This window comes from Homarus americanus, unplaced genomic scaffold (assembly GCF_018991925.1).
Source record: "Homarus americanus isolate GMGI-L3 unplaced genomic scaffold, GMGI_Hamer_2.0 scaffold46583, whole genome shotgun sequence".
Classification (NCBI taxonomy): Eukaryota; Metazoa; Arthropoda; class Malacostraca; order Decapoda; family Nephropidae; genus Homarus; species Homarus americanus.
Window position 1 is genome coordinate 933,252 of NW_024731675.1, and position 20,792 is coordinate 954,043.

The 20,792-nt window shown below is 40.5% G+C and overlaps 1 protein-coding gene across 1 annotated transcript; it reads left to right on the top strand.

Moving 5' to 3' along the window:
• Positions 1 to 556: 556 nt before the first annotated feature.
• Positions 557 to 17,803, top strand: LOC121867645 (macoilin-1-like). The gene is made up of 16 exons (XM_042367662.1): positions 557 to 779; positions 5,144 to 5,285; positions 5,483 to 5,609; positions 6,087 to 6,216; positions 6,382 to 6,448; positions 6,780 to 6,879; positions 7,075 to 7,149; positions 7,455 to 7,531; positions 7,586 to 7,776; positions 9,202 to 9,376; positions 11,649 to 11,809; positions 12,812 to 12,970; positions 13,172 to 13,354; positions 14,251 to 14,546; positions 14,750 to 14,892; positions 15,239 to 17,803. Exons 1-16 carry the CDS (start codon positions 700 to 702, stop codon positions 15,509 to 15,511), a joined length of 2,379 nt encoding a protein of 792 aa, XP_042223596.1. The 5' UTR covers positions 557 to 699; the 3' UTR covers positions 15,512 to 17,803.
• The last annotated feature ends 2,989 nt before the right edge of the window (positions 17,804 to 20,792 follow it).

Here is a 20,792-nt window from a genome sequence, read left to right on the forward strand (position 1 = left end):
TAATGGAGGAGGTAGAGTATTATGTAAGAATGTCTGGTTAATAAGGTTAGAATATATAACATAATTTATATCCTATTTCCTTTTAGTAATGAGAGATAATATGCTCAATCAGTCTCGAGAAATGGCTTTAATTTCCATATTCCTCCATGTTTAGAAAAATGTCATTATTACCTAAAACATTTGGAATGGGAATGAAAAGGAGTTAGATCAGGTTATGGGATTGTATAGACGATTAAATTCTCCTTATTACCTATTGTTAGATCAGTTTATGGGATTGTATAGACGATTGAATTCTCCTTATTACTTATTGTTAGATCAGGTTATGGGATTGTATAGACGATTAAATTCTCCTTATTACATATTGTTAGATCAGGTTATGGGATTGTATAAACGATTGAATTCTCCTTATTACCTATTGTTAGATCAGGTTATGGGATTGTATAGACGATTAAATTCTCCTTATTACCTATTGTTAGATCAGGTTATGGGATTGTATAGAGGATTGAATTCTCCTTCTTACCTATTGTTTAACAGAAGACGATCGGGTTGAACATGGAGAGTCTATCATCTATACTTCTGTAGATGGCTGACACAACAACACACTCCTGTTTAGACGACACACTTCACTTTATTTAAATGATATTCGACTTTGGATCTGTGTACTACATGTATGGGGTAAAAAAATAAAAGCTTTAAATAATGAAGAGGAGAAATGTGGATTGTGCTAAGCTTCGTAGACCGTTAAAACGGACTAAAATTGGTGAAGGATTATACGGCAGGTGAGTGACGCTGAATATGGCTGACCTTATTAACTGTTTTTCTTTCCTATAGCTTAATTAAAATAACAAATACAGGTTGAAATAAATTATAAATATACTTAGAGGTTAATAGAATCTAGTGTCAGGTAGGTAATGGTGTAGAGAACAGCTGTCACTTTTAATCAGAACTGAATCTGATTTTGTTTATTTTTCTCTCCATATCATAATTCCTTTATTAATTACTATCACAGTTTATCAGACTATTGATAATTAACACATATACAACGTTAATAATGTTATATTTCGGGTTATTGAGGAATTTAAGTAAAAAAAAAATGTATGTTTTAAAAACCCTATAGTACTTTTATTAAATATTATATGATATTTCCGTGTTTTTTAGTGATTTTGTTAATATTTAATGTTAATTTGTGGGTTTTTATTCATGGTGATGTTAATTTAGTCCAGGTAAACTAAACATTAACATTATGAGTTAGTTAACCTGTTATGTGTTCTGTTAATTTATCTTAACATTTTCGTGGTTTTTTGTGATTTAATGTTAATATTTGATGTTATATTGTGTTTTAATCTTTGGGTACAATTTAACATTTATTTCAGATGTTATTTATTGAATTTATGTTAATATGTTTAGTTTATGGTGATTGTGTTATAGAGAAGCAAATTTAAACTAACCTAACCTAACCTCTCTTGATCCATATATATAGTATACTTATTTAGCGGAAAGTTTAGGCCCAGGAGTTTGTTTGTACATGCTGTGGATCTCGTGTGTGTGTGTGTGTGTGTGTGTGTCAGACTCGGAACAAGTATGGCTGGTGTGTTTAGCGGTGTCAGTCGGCCTGGGGGTTTTTTTGGTAGTATAGTGTGTGTCATTATACCATCATTATCATCAGGGAGAGAGAGAGAGAGAGAGAGAGAGAGAGAGAGAGAGAGAGAGGAATATAAGGCGATAAAGTTTAAAGGGAAGTTCGTAGAAAACAACAACAGCAGAACAACGCACCCCAAGCAACGTTTTTCTCTCGTCTATCAGTTCGAGGCGTTCAACTCCCGACACTCTTGACCCGTACACTTTATTGGCCGGGAAAAAAAAAGAATCGATGTAGTTATTAAAATAGTCGTGTGTTGTGGTATAATAATAATAATAATAATAATAATTAACGGTTTATTGAAAAAGTTCTGCAGCCCGAAGGCTGAAAATATACATTGGACATAAATGACTTATTACATACATTGGTGGTTTAACAAAAGCCTTCATTAGAGAAAGGTAAAGGAACATACAGTGAACATTCAGATTAATGTAGGTGTTGAACAGCAAACACGTAGTGTAGTAACTCTCTCCCAGATGGTGTAAGGAGGGACCTGATGTGGTGTAGTAATTCCCTCACAGATGGTGTTATGAGGGGCCTCACGTGTAGTAATTCCCTCACAGATGGTGTTATGAGGGGCCTCACGTGGTGTAGTAGTTCCCTCATAGATGGTGTTACGAGGGGCCTCACGTGGTGTAGTAACTCCCTCACAGATAGTGTTATGAGGGGCATCACGTGGTGTACGAATTCCCTCACAGATGGTGTTATGAGGGACCTGACGTGGTGTAGTAATTCCCTCACAGATGGTGTTATTATGATATGGTGGTGTATGAGGGGCAGATGGTGTTATGTAATGGTGTATCTCCATTGGTGTTATGAGGGGCATCACGTGGTGTAGTAATTCCCTCACAGATGGTGTTATATAGTGAGGTATGTCCCCAGGCCTTCCTATCGTAGACGGATTAACACATCGCTGGTTGTTGGGTCTCACGGGCCGTTATCACTGGGTACCTGGGACCTCACTGTGTGAAGGTTAACTTGAGTACGACTGTTACTGTTGAGTTGTTCTCACTGACTTAAGCACTGTTCACCAATGTTCACCTCTGTTTAACACTGGTTCCATTCCTTTCCTAAATGAAATTGTAACTTCTGGCGAGAACTTGTTGATATTCCGGTGGGGAGAAGTGGTTCAGGGGAGGGGGTTGGTATGGGCCAACTTAACAGTTGACCTGGCTGCTCCGAGAGGAGCGCCAGGTACGTCTTGACCCTTCGGTGGTCAAGGATGTAGTGTGTGTGTGTATGTGTCTGTCTGTCTTTCTTTCTGTCTCTTTCTGTCTGTCTGTCTCTTTCTGTCTGTCTCTTTCTGTCTGTCTGTCTGTCTCTTTCTGTCTGTGTGTTTGTCTGTTTCTAGGTGATTAGCATCCAATCACATATTAATCTCTATTGTATAATTAGTTACCCCCTTGAGTACCAGTATCAAAGTAGTACTCAAAGGGTTAGGTCATTGTACTCAAGGGATTCAATATCTAAAGTAATGGACTTAACATATTGTACTCTGGTAAATTTGTTCTCAAGGGATTAAGACACCGTATTCAATCATTAGACTAACATATCGTACTCAGAGGAAGTCCAGAACACCACCATGAGATAATGTCTACAGGGCGTCTCAAAAAGAAAACCAAAAAGATCCTTGAATAGTGTGTATTTTACTAAGACACCCTGTTATGTACTGTATCTCCCACTCGCCGGGTCGTTAAGGGGGGGGGGGTATTGTTTTTATCAGTTGGTGTCGTCTGTTGTCACGTGTTTGGTAGGGGGTGTGGGGGTTAAGTTCGGTCCGAGGGTAATATTTCCAGGCACTTTTATCTCGTCTAGCTCGAAGCCACGTTAGGTGTTGTTATCACCGGTTACATCCTGTTTCTCCACACTCCTCTATTTTTTATTATTATTATTATTACACTTATGTTATTCTCTCTCTTCTCTTCTCTTCTCTTCTCTTCTCTTCTCTGTTAGTTAGGTTAGTTGGTCTTTGGGAGTTTGTTATGGCTCTTGCTGTCCTATCCTACTCTATTCTTACCTACCCTACCCTGCCCTACCTTACCCTACCTTACCCTACCTACCTGCCTGCCTGCATGCTGCACTGCACACAACACACTACACACTGCTGCCTGCACCACTGCCTGCACCCTGCCTGCCTACCTGGCTACTTGCTATATACTCACTCTTGTATCCCTGCAGCAGTGAACAGATGCGTGGTTACAGGTCAGGAAATGGAGTGAGCATTAACGGCACTAAATCCGATTGGGGTAACGTCACGAGTGGAGTACTTCAAGGCTCAGTACTTGGACCATTATTATTTATTATATACATAAACGACATAAATATAGGCGTAGACAGCAACATAAGTAAATTTGCTGACGACACTAAAATAGGACGTGTAATTAAATCTGATGTTGACTCTGCAAAACTACATGAAGATCTAAACAAGTTTTTTGAATGGTCTAAATCTATAAAAAATGGCAGATGAAATTCAATGTGGACAAATGTAAAGTACTCAGTATAGGAGATGTAAACAGGGAAACCAGATACCAGATGAACAACGATGTTATTGAGGAATCCGACTGAGAGAAAGATTTAGGAGTAATGATAAGTAGGAATCTTAAGCCAAGTAAACAATGTGTATTTGCTCGAAACAAGGCTAATAAAGTACTTGGGTTCATACAAAGGAGTGTTAGTTACAAGACTAGCGAGGTCATCCTAAAACTATATCTTGCGCTTGTTAGACCTCACATGTATTACGCAGTTCAGTTCTGGTTACCGTACTACAGAATGGATATAGAATCCCTAGAAAGAATTCAGATGAGAATGACAAGACTAATCCCGGGCATTAGGAACCTTGAGTACAGAGACAGGTTAAAGCTTCTTAATTTGCACTCCCTCGAGAGACGTAGAGTGAGGGGCGATATGATAGAGGTGTATAAATGGAAGTCAGGGCGAAACAAATGGGACATTACAAAGGTACTCAAACTATCCAACCAGGAGCGAACTCGTAACAATGGTTTTAAATTAGACCAATCTAGATTTAGGCTCAAGATAGGTAAACATTGGCTTTGGAAACAGAGTAGTGGATGAGTGGAACAAATTACCAAACATTATCATTAATTCTAATACGCTGGATAGCTTCAAACAGAGGCTGGATGGATATATGAGCTATAGGGGTTGGGTGTAAACGGGACTGCCCAGTATGGACCCGCTGCTGTTTCCTCCATTCTTATGTTCTTATGTACCCTACCTAACCTACTCTCCCCTGCCCTACCCTACCACACCCTACCCTATAACCACTACAAAGTCTACATTGTGACTCCAGGTACTTTACGAACAGTGATTTCTGATGAACATTTCTTTTGGGTCGTTTCATTAAATAGAGGTTCACATCTAACTGACCCTTGATATAACATCCTCTCTCACCCATACAGTCCATTAAATAGAGGTTTCATTGACAGTATTTAGGTGTTTACATGTAGCTGTTGTTTACACCTGTTTACCCCCTGTTTGTGTTTGCAGCACCTTTGTGTACATCAAGTTTCTCCTGGTATGGCTTCTTGTGCTGGCAGCAGATTTTCTTCTGGAGTTCCGGTTTGAATATCTGTGGCCCTTTTGGCTTCTCCTGCGTAGTGTGTACGACTCTTTCCGCTACCAGGGTCTGGTGAGTACAGTGCTGTCTTTGTAAACATTATTGATATATTGTTTAATCTTTATTGTAAACATTATTGATGCATTGCTAACCATTTTGACTTTACCTCTTCTACATTATTGCAAACGTCATCGAGTTATTGTTTAATATTAATTGACTTTAGTGTTCCGAGGTCAGTCATTGGTCACGACCATTGTTCCTCCCGGCAGGCATTCTCCGTGTTGTTTGTGTGTATGGCACTAACCTCGGACATGATCTGCCTCCTCTTCATCCCGGTGAATTGGCTTTTCTTCGCCGCCTCCACCTACGTCTGGGTCCAGTTCGTATGGCACACAGGTACGTTATGTCGGGTCCACCTTGTCTGGTGTGTCGGGGCCATCGCGTGTGGTACGTGAGGGCCATCTTGTGTGGTACATCGGGGCCATCTTGTGGGGTATGGTTTATGAGTGCTGGTAAAGGAGACACAGTGAGGTGGTACTTTTGCCTTCTGTCATAACGTCTCACTCTTGAATGTTTTATATTATTCCCCGAGACAACAGAACTAGCACAGTTATGTAGCTAAGAAAACAAACCTCTCTCAACTTTATTTGATAATACAGTACCGGCACATTGGACACGGGGTATTGGACACGGGGTAATTGACACAGGGTTAATTTTCGAACACAGTTAAAAATAAATCGCATTCTATATGTCGGGGAAAAACTGCAATAAAAAATCACAATTAAAATGTTCATAGTCATTTAAATAATTATATCTACAGTTGTATTCCCTTATGATTATTCTAATGCACCTTCATGCCCTTGTGTGTTGCAGAACGGGGTGTGTGTATGCCCACAGTAGTGCTATGGGCGCTCTTCATCTACATCGAGGCTCTTGTTCGCCTCAAAGATATAAAAAATGTTCCCTTCCATTTAGATTTGTGCAGACCCTTTGCTGCACATTGGTAAGTAGCTCTTCTCTCTTGTGTGTGTCTGTATGAATATTTACAAGTGTGTGTGTATACATATTATTCCTCTCAATCATCAATAAACTCATACATATACCAGCCCCCATAACTCACTTTAGAGCATTTATAATAACACCCCACCTGTCTTGTTCTCTCCCACAGTATTGGGTATCCTGTCGTAACTTTGGGGTTCGGTTTAAAAAGTTACGTTGGATACAGATTGAGACAGGTTAGTACTGTACCGAGGTGTTTGTCTCTCTCTCTCTCTCTCTCTCTCTCTCTCTCTCTCCAGTAGATAGGCTCCTTGTGTTGTGACCCAGGTTCCAGACAGGTTGAGAACTGAAGCACCAGGTCACACCATAGGCTGGAACCCCCCCCGAGGAGTTGACCAATCACGGGACATTACATCTGGGTTCTGTCACTCATAGACGCAATAACTTAGAGAGGCGTCTTTGTTATTATTATTATTACTATTATTATTTTTACTGTATTATTACTATTATTATTATCATTATTGTTGTTATTAACGTTATTATTTATATTTGTTCTTATCCTTACAGAGAAAACAGCGGGAGGTTGCAAAAGAAAATGAATTTTATTTGCAACTACTTCAAGAGGCGTTGCCACCAGAGTTGCAAGTCACGTCTAGTCCTGATAAGTGTGAGTAGACTGTGTTACTTAATAGTCCCGTTGAGTGTGTAAGTAGACTGAGAATATGTCTGTCTGTTTCTTAAGTGTGTGTGTGTGTGTGTGTTTACCAAAAGAACATTGATATTGATAATAGTACAGTGTAGGTATACAAACAATGTAATTAATGTGTCTCACCTCTCACTAATTAATGTGTCTCACTCTCAGGTCTGAAGGAGAAAAGTGAAGATCTCACTCTCAATGGTGAGGTGGAGGTCACTGCTGCCACCATTAACCTGACAGGTGAGGTGATGGTGCGGTCCTGCCTGTGGCTAATTACACCCTTTGTTGTTTGTCTCTCTCTCTCTCGACCAAGCAACTGTGTTATTGTTACTTAATGATTAATATACCAATACTCTATCTGTAATGCTACTTATATATATATATTTATATTAAGTTAATTATCTGTTTTCTGCACCATTTGAAGACATGAGTTGTGACCATAATATAAATAATAATAGCTCTTGTCATAACTTCTACTGGATGTTAGTTGAGGCGGAAAATGACAATAAATCTCTTTCTGAATCCATTTTTGTTTCATGTTACAGGAGGAAGCTGCAATCACAGTAGCAGTTGCAGTAGTAGTATTAGCAGTAGCAGTAGTACGAGTAGCAGCAGTAGTACTAGTAGCAGTAGTAGTGGAGGAGGGGGAGGAGGAGGGGGTAGTGGAGGGGGTAGTGGGGGTGGTTGTGGTGGTGGTGGTGGTGGTGGTGGTAGTAGAGGGAGTAGAGGTGTTAGAGCTGATGCCAAGTTACCTGAACAAAGCCAGGCGGGGGAGGACAGCCCCCCACCTCCTATACACCGGCCGGACAAAAATCGCCTTCCCAACGGCACTATCCACGCCGAGCTGGAATACATGCAGAAAAAAGGGTAGGTGAGGATGTGTGGCTTCGGTGAGGATGTGTGGCTTTGGTGTGGATGCGTGGCTTATATCACCCAAAGATTATCCATCCTAACTTAACCAAACATAATGTAACCTCACCTACCTTAACCTAACCAGATGCTAACCTAACACACGGGTAGGATTAGGTGATTAATCTTCAGGTGAATCCATATCTATTGGAGATATATCCTAACACATTAACTTGTCTTAATATAATGAGATGGATTTGACTTAATATAATGAGATGGATTTGATCATGATAAATCTAATGGTTTTTTTATTAGTTACAGTTTACATTGTAGATGGTGTAATACATTATTTCAGGAGTATAGTTACAGGTTATAGTATAGTTAGATTGTACACCTGTATCGTGTTAACTTGAGCGTACATTATAGGTGAAGGGTCCGCAATCTTTATATAGCAATCGGCCAGATCACAAGCAAGGCATCAAGCGATCATTCACAGTCATCCCAAAGTGTAGTTATGTAATGTGTCTTAAATTGGGAAAAATAAATCATTAAATTGGGCCTTAAGTAATATATTTAGACAAGTATTGGTATATAGAACAAATATTTAAATTACCAAGCGGGCGACAGTATTAACACAATATAATTTTCCACATTTAACAATACCATAAAATAGTTACTAAGACTTGTATATGAAATTAAAGATTGGATGTCCTCTGTAATTATTATGAAATCTGTGAGTGTTGGTGACCTTTCTAGTGGTACAGCAGCTCCAGCCAAAGATTGATAACGGTCTGAAATCTCGTCGTTTCAGTGTTATACGATGGACCCTTTTTGACCCCAGGGGCTACAATCCCTCATCAATGTCTGGCCTAGTTTGCTTAAAAATAATAAAAGGATTTGAAACGATAAGAATAAAATTTTCTTGAATCGCGGAAAAAACTACCGGGTCGTCTGTGACTTTTGCCCGTGATCATGACGACCATTTAACGTACATGTGTGCGTGTGCCAGTTTTTGCTGCAACGTGTCCAAACAGCCTTATCTGTATCTACTCGTCTCATATTATGGAAGCTGTCATGGTGGCGGCATAAACAGAAATATATAAAAGCGTTGTTGATTCCTGTTATAGACGTACTTTCATGACATTAAGTCAGGAATACATAATTTTTGCAACTTTTTTATAAATATTGTTTTTACTTGATATTTTGTATTCAATTTTTTTTTTTTTGCTCTAGTTATTTTTATCTGTATGTCTGTGTGTATTTGTTTTTTGTATTTGTTATTGAACTTTCTGTGTATGAAACGAGTGTATTTGTAACTTAACCTGACCTAACCCTATCTTAACCTAACCTTGCTAAACCAAACCAAACCTATTCTAACACTAACCTAACCTAATCTAACCTAACCTAATCTAACCTAACCTGACCTTGTTGTTGGCACTTCAGGTGGGCCAATTCGAGGTCCGTGAACGACTACGATGAGAGTGAGGCGGAGAAAGACAAGAGTGCCAAGACCAGCTCTGGGGGTAGTACGCCGTGTGGTGGCCCCTCCTCCACACAAACCACTGGTCTCACTGCCAGCCTCGAGACCGAAAAGAAACGCGTCAATGCCTCTTTACAGGTGAGGTTGAACGACTGTTGTGGAAAGCGGAACCTGGATATAATGGACCTTCATCTCTATATACCGTATATACTCGTCTATAACCCCCCCTCGTTTATAGGTCAACCCTGATTTTTTGACCAAGAAATCGTTAATTTATGATATTCCTCGTTTATAGGTCGACCCACGTTTTTGAGGGTAATGGAACAACAAAACCTTCAGTAAAAACGCTCTACGTCCTATAAACTGAGGCTCGCCGTGCCCGAAACACTGAGTGCCAAAGGCAAATTGTTTACCATTTATTATTACGACACGACACTTTACACCACTTTACACTAAAACGCTGGTAGTTTCAACAAAAATATTGTATAATTCCATTCAAGTATTTATTCAAGTCAATTAGGAGGGAATATTATTGTAATACAACAGTTTTTTAACTAAACCATTCAAAAAGCGATTACGGTAACATCTTTTGAACGAAAGAAGGCGAAAGTCATTGTTTTCGTCACGATTTTATCCCACTTTCCACTGTAATACGTACGTCATTTCAGCAAAAATATTACATTTCCGTGAATGCATTATATCAAGCACAGTATGAATAGAATATCATTGTAATATAACAGAATTTTAACCGAAAACTATTAAAAAAACGAGTAACTTCTCTTGAACATCGGAAGGTTAGGTAAAATCTTAAGTTTTCTTCATGTATTTTATCCTATTTTACATTAAAATACATCACGTTTCAGCAAAACTACTATTTATTTGCGAGTATATATTCATTCAGGCACAGTTAAGGTAAAATATACGTGTGATGTAATAGTTTTTTAACTGAAAACGATTAGAAAAACACGTAGCCTCTAGCCCTGATCAAGGAGAGGACTGGGAGAAGCTGTTTGGTGCTGCAGACGATGACAAGGAAAATGATTTTGATGGATTTTAATGAAAATATTCCGAAATATGGTATCGTAGTATTTATTCAAGTCAATTAGGATAGAATATTATTGTAATACAACAGTTTTTTTACTGAAAACCAATCGAAAAGCGATTACGGTAACATCTTTTGAACGAAAGAAAGCGAAAGTCATTGTTTTCGTCACGATTTTATCCCACTTTCCACTGTAATATGTACGTAATTTCAGCAAAAATATTACATTTCCGTGAATGTATTATATCAAGCACAGTATGAATAGAATTCCATTGTAATATAACAATATTTTAACCAAAAACTATAAAAAAAACGAGTAACTTCTCTTGAACATCGGAAGGTTAGGTAAAATCTTAAGTTTTCTTCATGTATTTTATCCTATTTTACATTAAAATACATCACGTTTCAGCAAAACTACTATTTATTTGCGAGTATATATTCATTCAGGCACAGTTAAGGTAAAATATACATGTGATGTAACAGTTATTTAACTGAAAACGATTCGAAAAACACGTGTGCCGTCTAGCTGATACTCAACAGCTGGTGATGCGTCATGCGTCGTTGTAAACAATAGGAGGTTGAAGTAGATTACCGGGTATTGTATTAAGTGTGAAAAATAGAAAAGGTTTTTATTACCGGTATTTTTTGTAGATCAATGAGAACTGTGATACCGTATATGATAAGATAAGTCAGCCTGTGCTAAGAACTTCAACATAGACTACTGAAAGCATGTTGTAAGGTAATTTAGCCTATTGTAAGTTGGTGAGCTTCATCTGCTGAAGGAACTGCACAACTTTTCATTACTAATTGGTACATATTTTACGTTACCATTGTTTACTGGCAGTAAATGGTAAATATTTTTCATGTCTGAAGCTAAAAGTTGCTCCTCGCCCTTCCCATCATGCACGGGTTCAACCTAACAAAACTATTACGCTTGTATAGGACGACTCCCAATTTTTTGCCTAAAAATTTGGTCCTAAAAACTCGAACTATACACGAGTATATACGGTAGTTCATTAGATGGAGGTTTCACATCTAACAGAACCTGGATATAATGGATTTCTCTCCGTATAATCCGTTATATGGGGGTTTCACATCTAACAGACCCTCGATATGATGGACTTTCATCTCTATATACAGGGGGGTGGTTCATTAGATGGAGGCTTCACTGTTTTTCTTATTCTACATTGGTCAATTTTTATTTTATTTCATTTATTTATTTTAGTTTATTTTTTTTTACTACTTAGTCCACACATCAAAAAAAAAATCGGCAAAGTAGAGAAAATAAACATAGATCTTAAATCATTTCAATAATTACCGCGATCAACGAAGCTTCTATTGACATTTGTATCTTTAAAACTTTTCCAGAGTAACGGGTCAGCCAAGATACCGGGATCCCACACAAACAACTTACGGGATTCTGGGGCGGGAGGCGGCGGGTCGGCCTCGCGGGATAAGAAAAACAAAAATAAGGAGAGTAATAAAGACAGTACTCACGGCCCCAAGGAGGAGACCGTCAGCATCATACGGTGAGAGTAGAGTGTGTGTGGGTGTGTGTGTGTGGGTGTGTGTGTGTGGGTGGGTGGGTGGGTGGGTGGGTGGGTGTAATAATAATAATAATAATAATTAACGGTTTATTGAATAAGTTCTGCAGCCCGAAGGCTGAAAATATACATTGGACAAAAATGACTTATTACATACAAAGACATGGGCTGGGTGGGTTGTTTAACAAAAGCTTTCATTACTGAAAGGAGAAGGAACAATGATTGAACATACAAATTATTATAGTTTACAGTTGATGGCCCGGGCCTGGGCTGGTCATGGAGACACCGGGTGGTGAGGTGTTCACGTGGTGTAGTAACTCGTCCTCGGGTGTTGATATGAGGGACCTCACGTGGTCATGGAGACACCGGGTGGTGAGGTGTTCACGTGGTGTAGTAACTCGTCCTCGGGTGTTGATATGAGGGACCTCACGTGGTCATGGAGACACCGGGTGGTGAGGTGTTCACGTGGTGTAGTAACTCGTCCTCGGGTGTTGATATGAAGGACCTCACATGGTCATGTGTGGTGTGTGGTGGTGTCACAGTACCTCACACTGCTCAGTGGTGTTGTGTTATCTAGTAGTCAGGTGCATAGCTGGCCGGCCCTCTGTTGTTCACAGGGTGAACTGATTAGCACCTGGTCAGAAGATGGCGGTCAGTTCCCGGGGTGCTTATCTCACTGGTGGGTCACGGCTCTCACTGGTACTGTCTAGTGCTGAATTCACTGGCTTAAACACTGTTCATCACTGTTCAACACTGATCCCATTTCTTTCCCAAACGAAATTGTCACTTTTGATTATGTAGATATCCCGGTGGTGAGGACGGGTCGGGGAGAGGGACTTGGGGAATGGGCCGACATGGCCAAGGGGGGCCTGAATAGGTCTTGACCCTACGGTGGTCAAGGATGTAGTGTGTCATTAACCATACACCCTACATCAGCTCAAGATCACTCTCAACTAGCCCTAACAAAAAAAATAAATCCTCCTCCAGACTCGAAGCTGACATCAAGAGACTCAAGGCCGACCTGCAGGCATCGCGACAAACAGAGCAGGAACTTCGCAACCAGATCAACACACTCATATCCAGTGACAAAATTACTCGGCAAGAGATGAACCAGCTCCAGCAAGACAACGACAACTTGCAAAATAAGTGAGTTGGACCTGACCTGACCTGTTGCCCATCCCTCTATTTGTAGTTTTATTCCTTGCTAGTCATATGTGATCAAGGAATATTGTCTTTACTTGTGATTCTTTTTCTTTCATTTCTTAGTTATTGTTTTTATTTCCATTCAGACTTGATCATGGAAAATAAACTCTACTTATGATGTTATTTATTCCCCTCCTCCTCCAGACTCCACGGGCTGGTAACTGCTCGACAAAATGATAGATCTACTATCAGTGGTCTCGAGCGTCGGCTTCAAGAGGAGCGTCGCGCACGCACGGCCGCCGAGAACCAGGTGGCACAGCTCGAGCGGCGGCAGAAAAAGGTCGAGGAGCAGTCGCAGGCTAGAGCACATGCCCTAGCTAATGCCAAGTGAGTGTGTGTCTCCTGTAGATCACCTGATGATTGAATACCCTAATGTTGGTCAGGTTAGGTTAGACTACATTACGTTAGGTAAGGTAACATGTATCAAGGAGTTGTGAAATACAAAAATATGATGGAAATCACTGTACAGTATTCCCCTAAAGCTCGCTGGGGCTAGGTCAACTGGACCCCGTGAGAAAGCAATATCCGCGAGTCTTTCATGCCAGTCTGAGGAGTGTGTAAAATACATATATAAATAATACATATATGAATAATACAATATAATAAATAAACATTAGAGCCATACAGTGATAGTTAGTAGTGACAATATAATACCTCTGACATGTGAGGTGATCTGGTGCACAAGATGTAAGCAATCCCTGACCTGGACAGATGCTAGTGAACTTGTCTGGTACTGAGAAGTATTTATACTGTTGGTACCTATAATTATGTCCTTTTGTGTTACATTAGGTCAATTTTATTAATAATACCAACAAGTGTTTGATAATAGATCCATAAAGTGATGGTGAGCTGTGGTAGTGAGAACCATAACAGCCTGTGACTTGACTCTGACAGTACAGTACAGTAGGCTATTACAGGGTGCATCTTATGACCTGTACTGTTGGTCCCTGGTACATCTTATGACCTGCACTGACCTGTAGTGATGATCCCTGGCACGCAGCCTCAGAGTTATTGTATTTATTTTCCATGACAATCTGTGAGTTCTGAGGGACACAAGCTTTAAAACAGCCAGCTTTAAGGGGATACTACTGTACTTCAGGAGTGAATGTAGTGAATCATGTCTCATAGTTTGATAATGAGCCAATGACTCAAGACATAAACCAGTGAATCCTGTATGTCAGTGACTCAGAGTTGGATGCACTGTAAGTCACTGTATATTTCAGGAGTGAATGCAGTGAATCCTGCCGCAGTCGTCGCAGTGAACTGGAGACCGAGCTGAAGCGTTTGCGGCGCGACCACCGCCTCTCTGAGGATCGCGTCCGCAGCGTGGAGCGCGAGAACATGACCCTACGACAGTACAAGGACAACCAAAACGACACCGAGGTGCTCATGTCAGCCCTCTCCGCCATGCAGGACAAGAACACGCACTTGGAGACGTCGCTATCGGCCGAAACCAGAGTGAAGCTGGACCTCTTCTCTGCTCTAGGAGAAGCAAAGAGACAGTTGGAAATCTCACAAGGTAACTTTGATAATATTTCCACATGACTAACTCGAATGTACGTAGTGAATTGATTTAGAACATTAAGTCGATGTTTATTTCGGAAATTGATTAAATATACGAGTTAGTTAGTTTATGTGGATATTCTTACTTCTTGTTTTGACTCTTTCCCCTCTGTTTCTGCCGCCAAGTTCCTCATTTCCCCATTTTTTCCGGCACCTTAGGACTCGTGTCTTCGAAGGATAAGGAAATCGAAGAACTGAAGGCCAAGATCACGGAGGTGTTGGCCGTGTGTCCCCCAACAAGCTTCCACAACTCCTCTCTCGACTCAACACCCATTCACTACACCTCCAAGCTTCTGCCGCAGGTCAGCATAGTGTTAAATTGAAAGGTCTACGTCTCCCCTCCCCCCCCCTTCTTTGCCCTCAACGTTTATCTTGCGACGTCACTTCTCAGATTTATTTCCTTCCCTTCATTGTGATTTCTGTGAGTCTAGGTCAAAAAATGGCCATGTTAAAATGTATACCTAAGTGATTATGTAATTTCAATATATCTACTGGCAAATGATTTGTATTTTGATTTTAATCTTTAGTCTGAGTAGCTTTAAAGACATCATGAATACACCTCCTGGCTGACTTGTTTACTGTATGTTGTGTGAGTGTTGTATCGTAGTTGTTCCTGACCTTACAAGTTGAGGAAGTTTTGTACTGCAGGTGACATCTTCCGGCATGGAGCCAACCGCTTCCCTGGTGATGGTTGACGGCCTCATGGACACGTCGCTGGACTCCCTGTGTGGCCTCGGCTTCACCCCCGCCGGCCACACCCGTCCCCACACCGTCTCCCCGCCCGTCCCTATCTCCCCGACCGTTCCCATGTCCCCGCCCGCACCCATCTCCCCGCCCGCTCCCAAGAACCCACAACACTCCACGTTAGACCCCAATGCCCGCGTCTACACTCCCAAGGGCACCGTGACGTCCGAGGCTTAAAAAAATATCAGAGCCCGGGAATGGCAAGACCAAAAGCTGAATGGTTTTTAGGCAGAATTTTAATTGTTTCTGATCTGTTTAGGCTGACATTCTGGGTGTGGACACAAAGCCAAGTCTTTTCATCTGTTTTGTCTTTAAAAAAAAAAGACCATCTTGCTGTGTCTGAGTCCTGCTTGTTGGGTTAAAATATCAAGTCTGCTAAGAAACAAGAATGCACGGTCAACAATGGGGCTTAAATGAGTCGGCTCGGTGTGAAAGGCGCAGAAGTTTAAAACAAAACAAAAGTGACTAATATATATTTAAAAGGAACCTTAAATAATAATTAAAAAAAAAACAATAATTTATGTTAATGTGTATGTTTATTTCAGTAGCTGATTTTCATGACAAATTGTGTGATTATTTTCGCATAGGATATATTTTGTAGTCGGGGATTGGCTTGCGGCCGTGTGCGTATTGCCGCGCCCCCTTGTGTTGCTCGACTCTATTGGCCGGTTAACGCCCGCATTACGTACAAGGACGCCAAACGACCGAAGAGTATACGAGCGTAGACGCGGTAATGACCTTGACCATATCTCGTTAATACAGGTACCAGTGGCTGTTAAGGGGTTTATAATTACCGGTGATTATTTCTTTTCGTTCTCAACCAAATTATTCATCATATTGAATATCTGATAGAAACGGATTATTGTAGTATTCTTTCTCGTTTGTTTCTTTATTTACCCTTTCCCCTTTCCCTTCCCCTCCTTCCCCTTCCCCTTCCCCTTACCCCAAGACGCTTTTGTCTCGTTAGGTATTCAGAGAGTGGGGGAAGTAATTCTGGGGGTTTCCTTTGATGTACTGTGCTGTTATTGTTTGGATTATCGTCTTGTAATGTTCCTTCAGCTACCACGAGAGAGAGAGAGAGAGAGAGAGAGAGTGAGTGAGTGAGTGAGTGAGAGAGTGAGAGTATGTTTGTGTGTGGCTTTGTGAGTATTGTAAGCATGTGTTTGTGAGTATTCCAGGTGTATTTGTGAGTGTTGTAGGTGTGTTTGTGAGTACTGCAGGTGTGAGTGTGTGTATATTGGAGGTGTGTTTTTGAGAGTGCTTGCTGATGTGTGTGTTTGGCCAGTGTGTATGTTTAGGTGTTGCTTGTGAGTACTACAGGTGTTTGTGTGTGTGTTTGAGTCAGCAGGTTTGTCCTCTCATTAGAGCTACCACACTTGTGCTTATTAAAAAATGCATTGACCTTTATGCATACACACTGTACTGTAAGTGTTTTCCAAGTGCATTCATGCATGGAGGAACATAACTGTAGTGCATTCATAATTAACGTGTTATGTTCATTGGGTGGTTAATATTAGGATAAAGGTCGTTTTATAACCAGAGGCTAAAATCCCTTAGAAAATTAATTAAGAACTTATATACTGGTTCAATTGTAGAGAGAAGTCGATCCCATTGTCATTAGGTTTCTTATGCCACCCAGCTGAAGTGATGGGAGGGAGGGAAGAGTCAGGTCTTGTGGGTGTTTGAACATGTATGTATTTGTGTGTCTGTATGTCTGTAATAAGAGTGAGTTAGTATCCATGAATCTGTATTATATGCTTTTGTATGACTGTAATGACTCAACATACATGAAACTATGTATATTGTATGCTTCTGTATGTATTAAGGTGACTAATAAGCTTGACTCCTCATACACACTTCAACACACACACTCTCGCCGTGGACCCACATCATAAGTCCCTCTCAAATGGTTATCACAGGATCCCACCAATAAACAACATCAGCAGCGGACAGCCAAACCAAAGTTGATTTTATTCCCATGCGACTGTGTTGGTGAATCCCAGGTGTGGTCTCTCAAAGCTAACGTTACCGAGGCACGTTCAGTACGGTGTTTGTGTTTCGTGGGGTATTCTTGCGATATTCTCCTTGGATGATTTAAGAGAGGTATAACGAATCTAAATTAAAACGATCGTAAGGTAGAGGAATTTGTTATTGAGAACCTACGACTGAGGGCATTAAGCTATGTAGGGATAGAACATGCTGGTCGGCGATTGACTTTATCTAATATGCCATCCATGTTTGGTTACCTTGGCTACTTAGTTTGTTGGTTACTAAGTGAGAGCCACCGCCATACCTCTGAATTGATGACCATCTTGTTTTTAATTATACGATTACATTGTTACTGAAAATATATGAGTATTGTGTTTGTTACTGTGTGGGTGTGTAACTCATCAACAGTGTGGGCGTGTGTAACTCATCAACAGTGTGTGGGTGTAACTCATCAACAGTGTGTGGGTGTGTAACTCATCAACAGTGTGTGGGTGTAACTCATCAACAGTGTGTGGGTGTGTAACTCATCAACAGTGTGTGGGTGTAACTCATCAACAGTGTGTGGTGTGTAACTCATCAACATTGTGTGTGTAACTCATCAACAGTGTGTGGGTGTAACTCATCAACAGTGTGTGGGTGTGTAACTCATCAACAGTGTGTGTGTAACTCATCAACAGTGTGTGTAACTCATCAACAGTGTGTGGGTGTAACTCATCAACAGTGTGTGGGTGTGTAACTCATCAACAGTGTGTGGGTGTGTAACTCAACAACAGTTTGTGGGTGTTACTCATCAACAGTGTGTGTGTAACTCATCAACAGTGTGTGGGTGCAACTCATCAACAGTGTGGGTGTGTAACTCATCAACAGTGTGTGTAACTCATCAACAGTGTGGGTGTGTAACTCATCAACTCATCAACAGTGTGTGGGTGTGTGTAACTCATCAACAGTGTGTGTAACTCATCAACAGTGTGTGGGTGTGTAACTCATCAACAGTGTGTGGGTATGTAACTCATCAACAGTGTGTGGGTGTAACTCATCAACAGTGTGTGGGTGTAACTCATCAACAGTGTGTGGGTGTGTAACTCATCAACAGTGTGTGGGTGTAACTCATCAACAGTGTGTGGGTGTAACTCATCAACAGTGTTACTCATGTACTTGTCTACTTGTAATACTTATAAACTGTTAATAAGTTCACCAAAAGTGCACAGAGGTTTGTTAATAATTGAATACGCAAAATTACTTACATCGTCCCTAGAATTACTTACATCGCCCCTAGAATTACTTACGTCACCCCTAAAATTACTTACGTCGCCCCTAAAATTACTTACATCGCCCCTAGAATTACTTACATCACCCTTAAAATTACTTACATCGCGCCTAAAATTACTTACGTCGCGCCTAAAATTACTTATGTCACCCCTAAAATTACTTGTATCTTACTTTTTTCCCCGGGATCCTGACAATTTCATCTGAGCTGACTTATATTTCTCGAAGAATCCGGTTTATAGTTTGTGATGTTCGTGAAATCCCATTCTAGCGAAGAACTCCACGTACCGAACAAGTCAAGTGTGTGTGTGTGTGTGTGTGTGTGTTTTGCCTGGTTACCTTAGGGGTGACGAGGCCCTGTGTTGTGTTAACGTGGGGGGAGTGTTGTAACCCTTGCAAGATTTCCCCCCTCCTCTCCCCCCCACCCCCAGTGCCGTGTAGGTTGGATAAGGTGGCTTGAGTGTAGAGCAACATACACACTTACACACACACACACACACACACACACTCAGTCTTTGCCAGGGTAGATAAAGGACTCGATAAACCGCAGAGCATCAGAAGTGAGAGGTAAATATTTATCAATCTCGGCCGCCGCCACAGTAAATGCTTCTTGGGATCATTCCAATATGTACACAAATAATACTTAATACGTAAGCTTTTATTTCATCTTTATTCTCGGTTCTGTATCTATGGTTTATTTTTCCCGTGATGGTGTTCGTTCCGTCTCTCCCGCGGTGGAGTACAACCCATAATTATCCCACCGGTTACAAATCTAAAAGAAAAAAGCCAAACATACTAGTGGGTTTTTTTGTGTAAATAGTAAACTCCATTATTTATGCTAGTTTAAGTGCCATAAGTACAAATTGCTATGTGTAGTTCCTTCGATTATATGTTGCCGTGTCTTTTTTCCCCGGGCTAACATCCCCCCCACCCCCCCACGAGTAAGACTACAAGCTGTCGTTATTATTTTAAGTTCTATCTGCATCAAAACTACTACTTAATCTGCTAATTAATTTATAGCTGGTGTCTTTATCTATACTAATTCTGGGAAGTGATTGAAATAGATTCTTTTATGGGAAGACAGATTCACTCGACTAATATTATGGTGGAGGAGCGACCTGAGGTGTAGGCAAGGACGGGATGCAGGGAAAAATTAGGGTAATGTAAAGATAGGTTTAAAAGCTTCAAGATTCAGTGAAGATCATAGGACTAAGCTTCAAGATTCAGTGAAGATCATAGGACTAAGCTTGAAGATTCAGTGAAGATCATAGGACTAAGCTTCAAAGTTCGGTGAAGATCATAGGACTAAGCTTCAAGATTCAGTGAAGATCATAGGACTATGCTTCAAGATTCAGTGAAGATCATAGGACTAAGCTTCAAAGTTCGGTGAAGATCATAGGACTAAGCTTCAAGATTCAGTGAAGATCATAGGACTAAGCTTCAAGATTCAGTGAAGATCATAGGACTAAGCTTCAAGATTCAGTGAAGATCATAGAACTAAGCTTCAAGACTCAGTGAAGATCATAGGACTAAGCTTCAAGATTCAGTGAAGATGATAGGACCAAGCTTCAACATTCAGTGAAGATCATAGGACTAAGCTTCAAGATTCAGTGAAGATCATAGGACTAAGCTTGAAGATTCTGTGAAGATCATAGAACTAAGCTTCAAGACTCAGTGAAGATCATAGAACTAAGCTTAAGATTCAGTGAAGATCATAGGACTAAGCTTCAAGAAGATCATCAAGCTTCAAGAAGATCATAGGACTAAGCTTAAGATTCAGTGAAGATCATAGAACTAAGCTTCAAGATTCAGTGAAGATCATAGAACTAAGCTTAAGATTCAGTGAAGATCATAGAACTAAGCTTCAAGATTCAGTGAAGATAGAACTAAGCTTAAGATTCAGTGAAGATCATAGAACTAAGCTTAAGATTCAGGGCATCTCAGAAAAACACACACTACCTTAGAGAAAATTTTATGAAGATCGCTTAAAGGGTCGTATCACAGCAACATTTCCTTCGGTGGTCGACGTCCAGGATCTGCCACAAGCGAGGATGGTGTTTCTGGCATCAATACAGGCATTAGCGCGTTCTCCATGGTAATCTGTGAGGTATTGCATATGAGGCACTCTGAGGTGACCAGCTGCCAATTTTGTACTAATATCGTAAATCATGGAAAATGGCCATAAAACGTTGATGATGGTAAC

Coding starts and splice junctions, on each gene's coding strand:
- LOC121867645 (XM_042367662.1), top strand. CDS start 700: ATGAAGAGGAGAAATGTGGATTGTGCTAAGCTTCGTAGACCGTTAAAA. Junction 5,286..5,482: donor CTTTCCGCTACCAGGGTCTG/GTGAGTACAGTG, acceptor TCCTCCCGGCAG/GCATTCTCCGTGTTGTTTGT. Junction 14,547..14,749: donor ACAGTTGGAAATCTCACAAG/GTAACTTTGATA, acceptor CCGGCACCTTAG/GACTCGTGTCTTCGAAGGAT.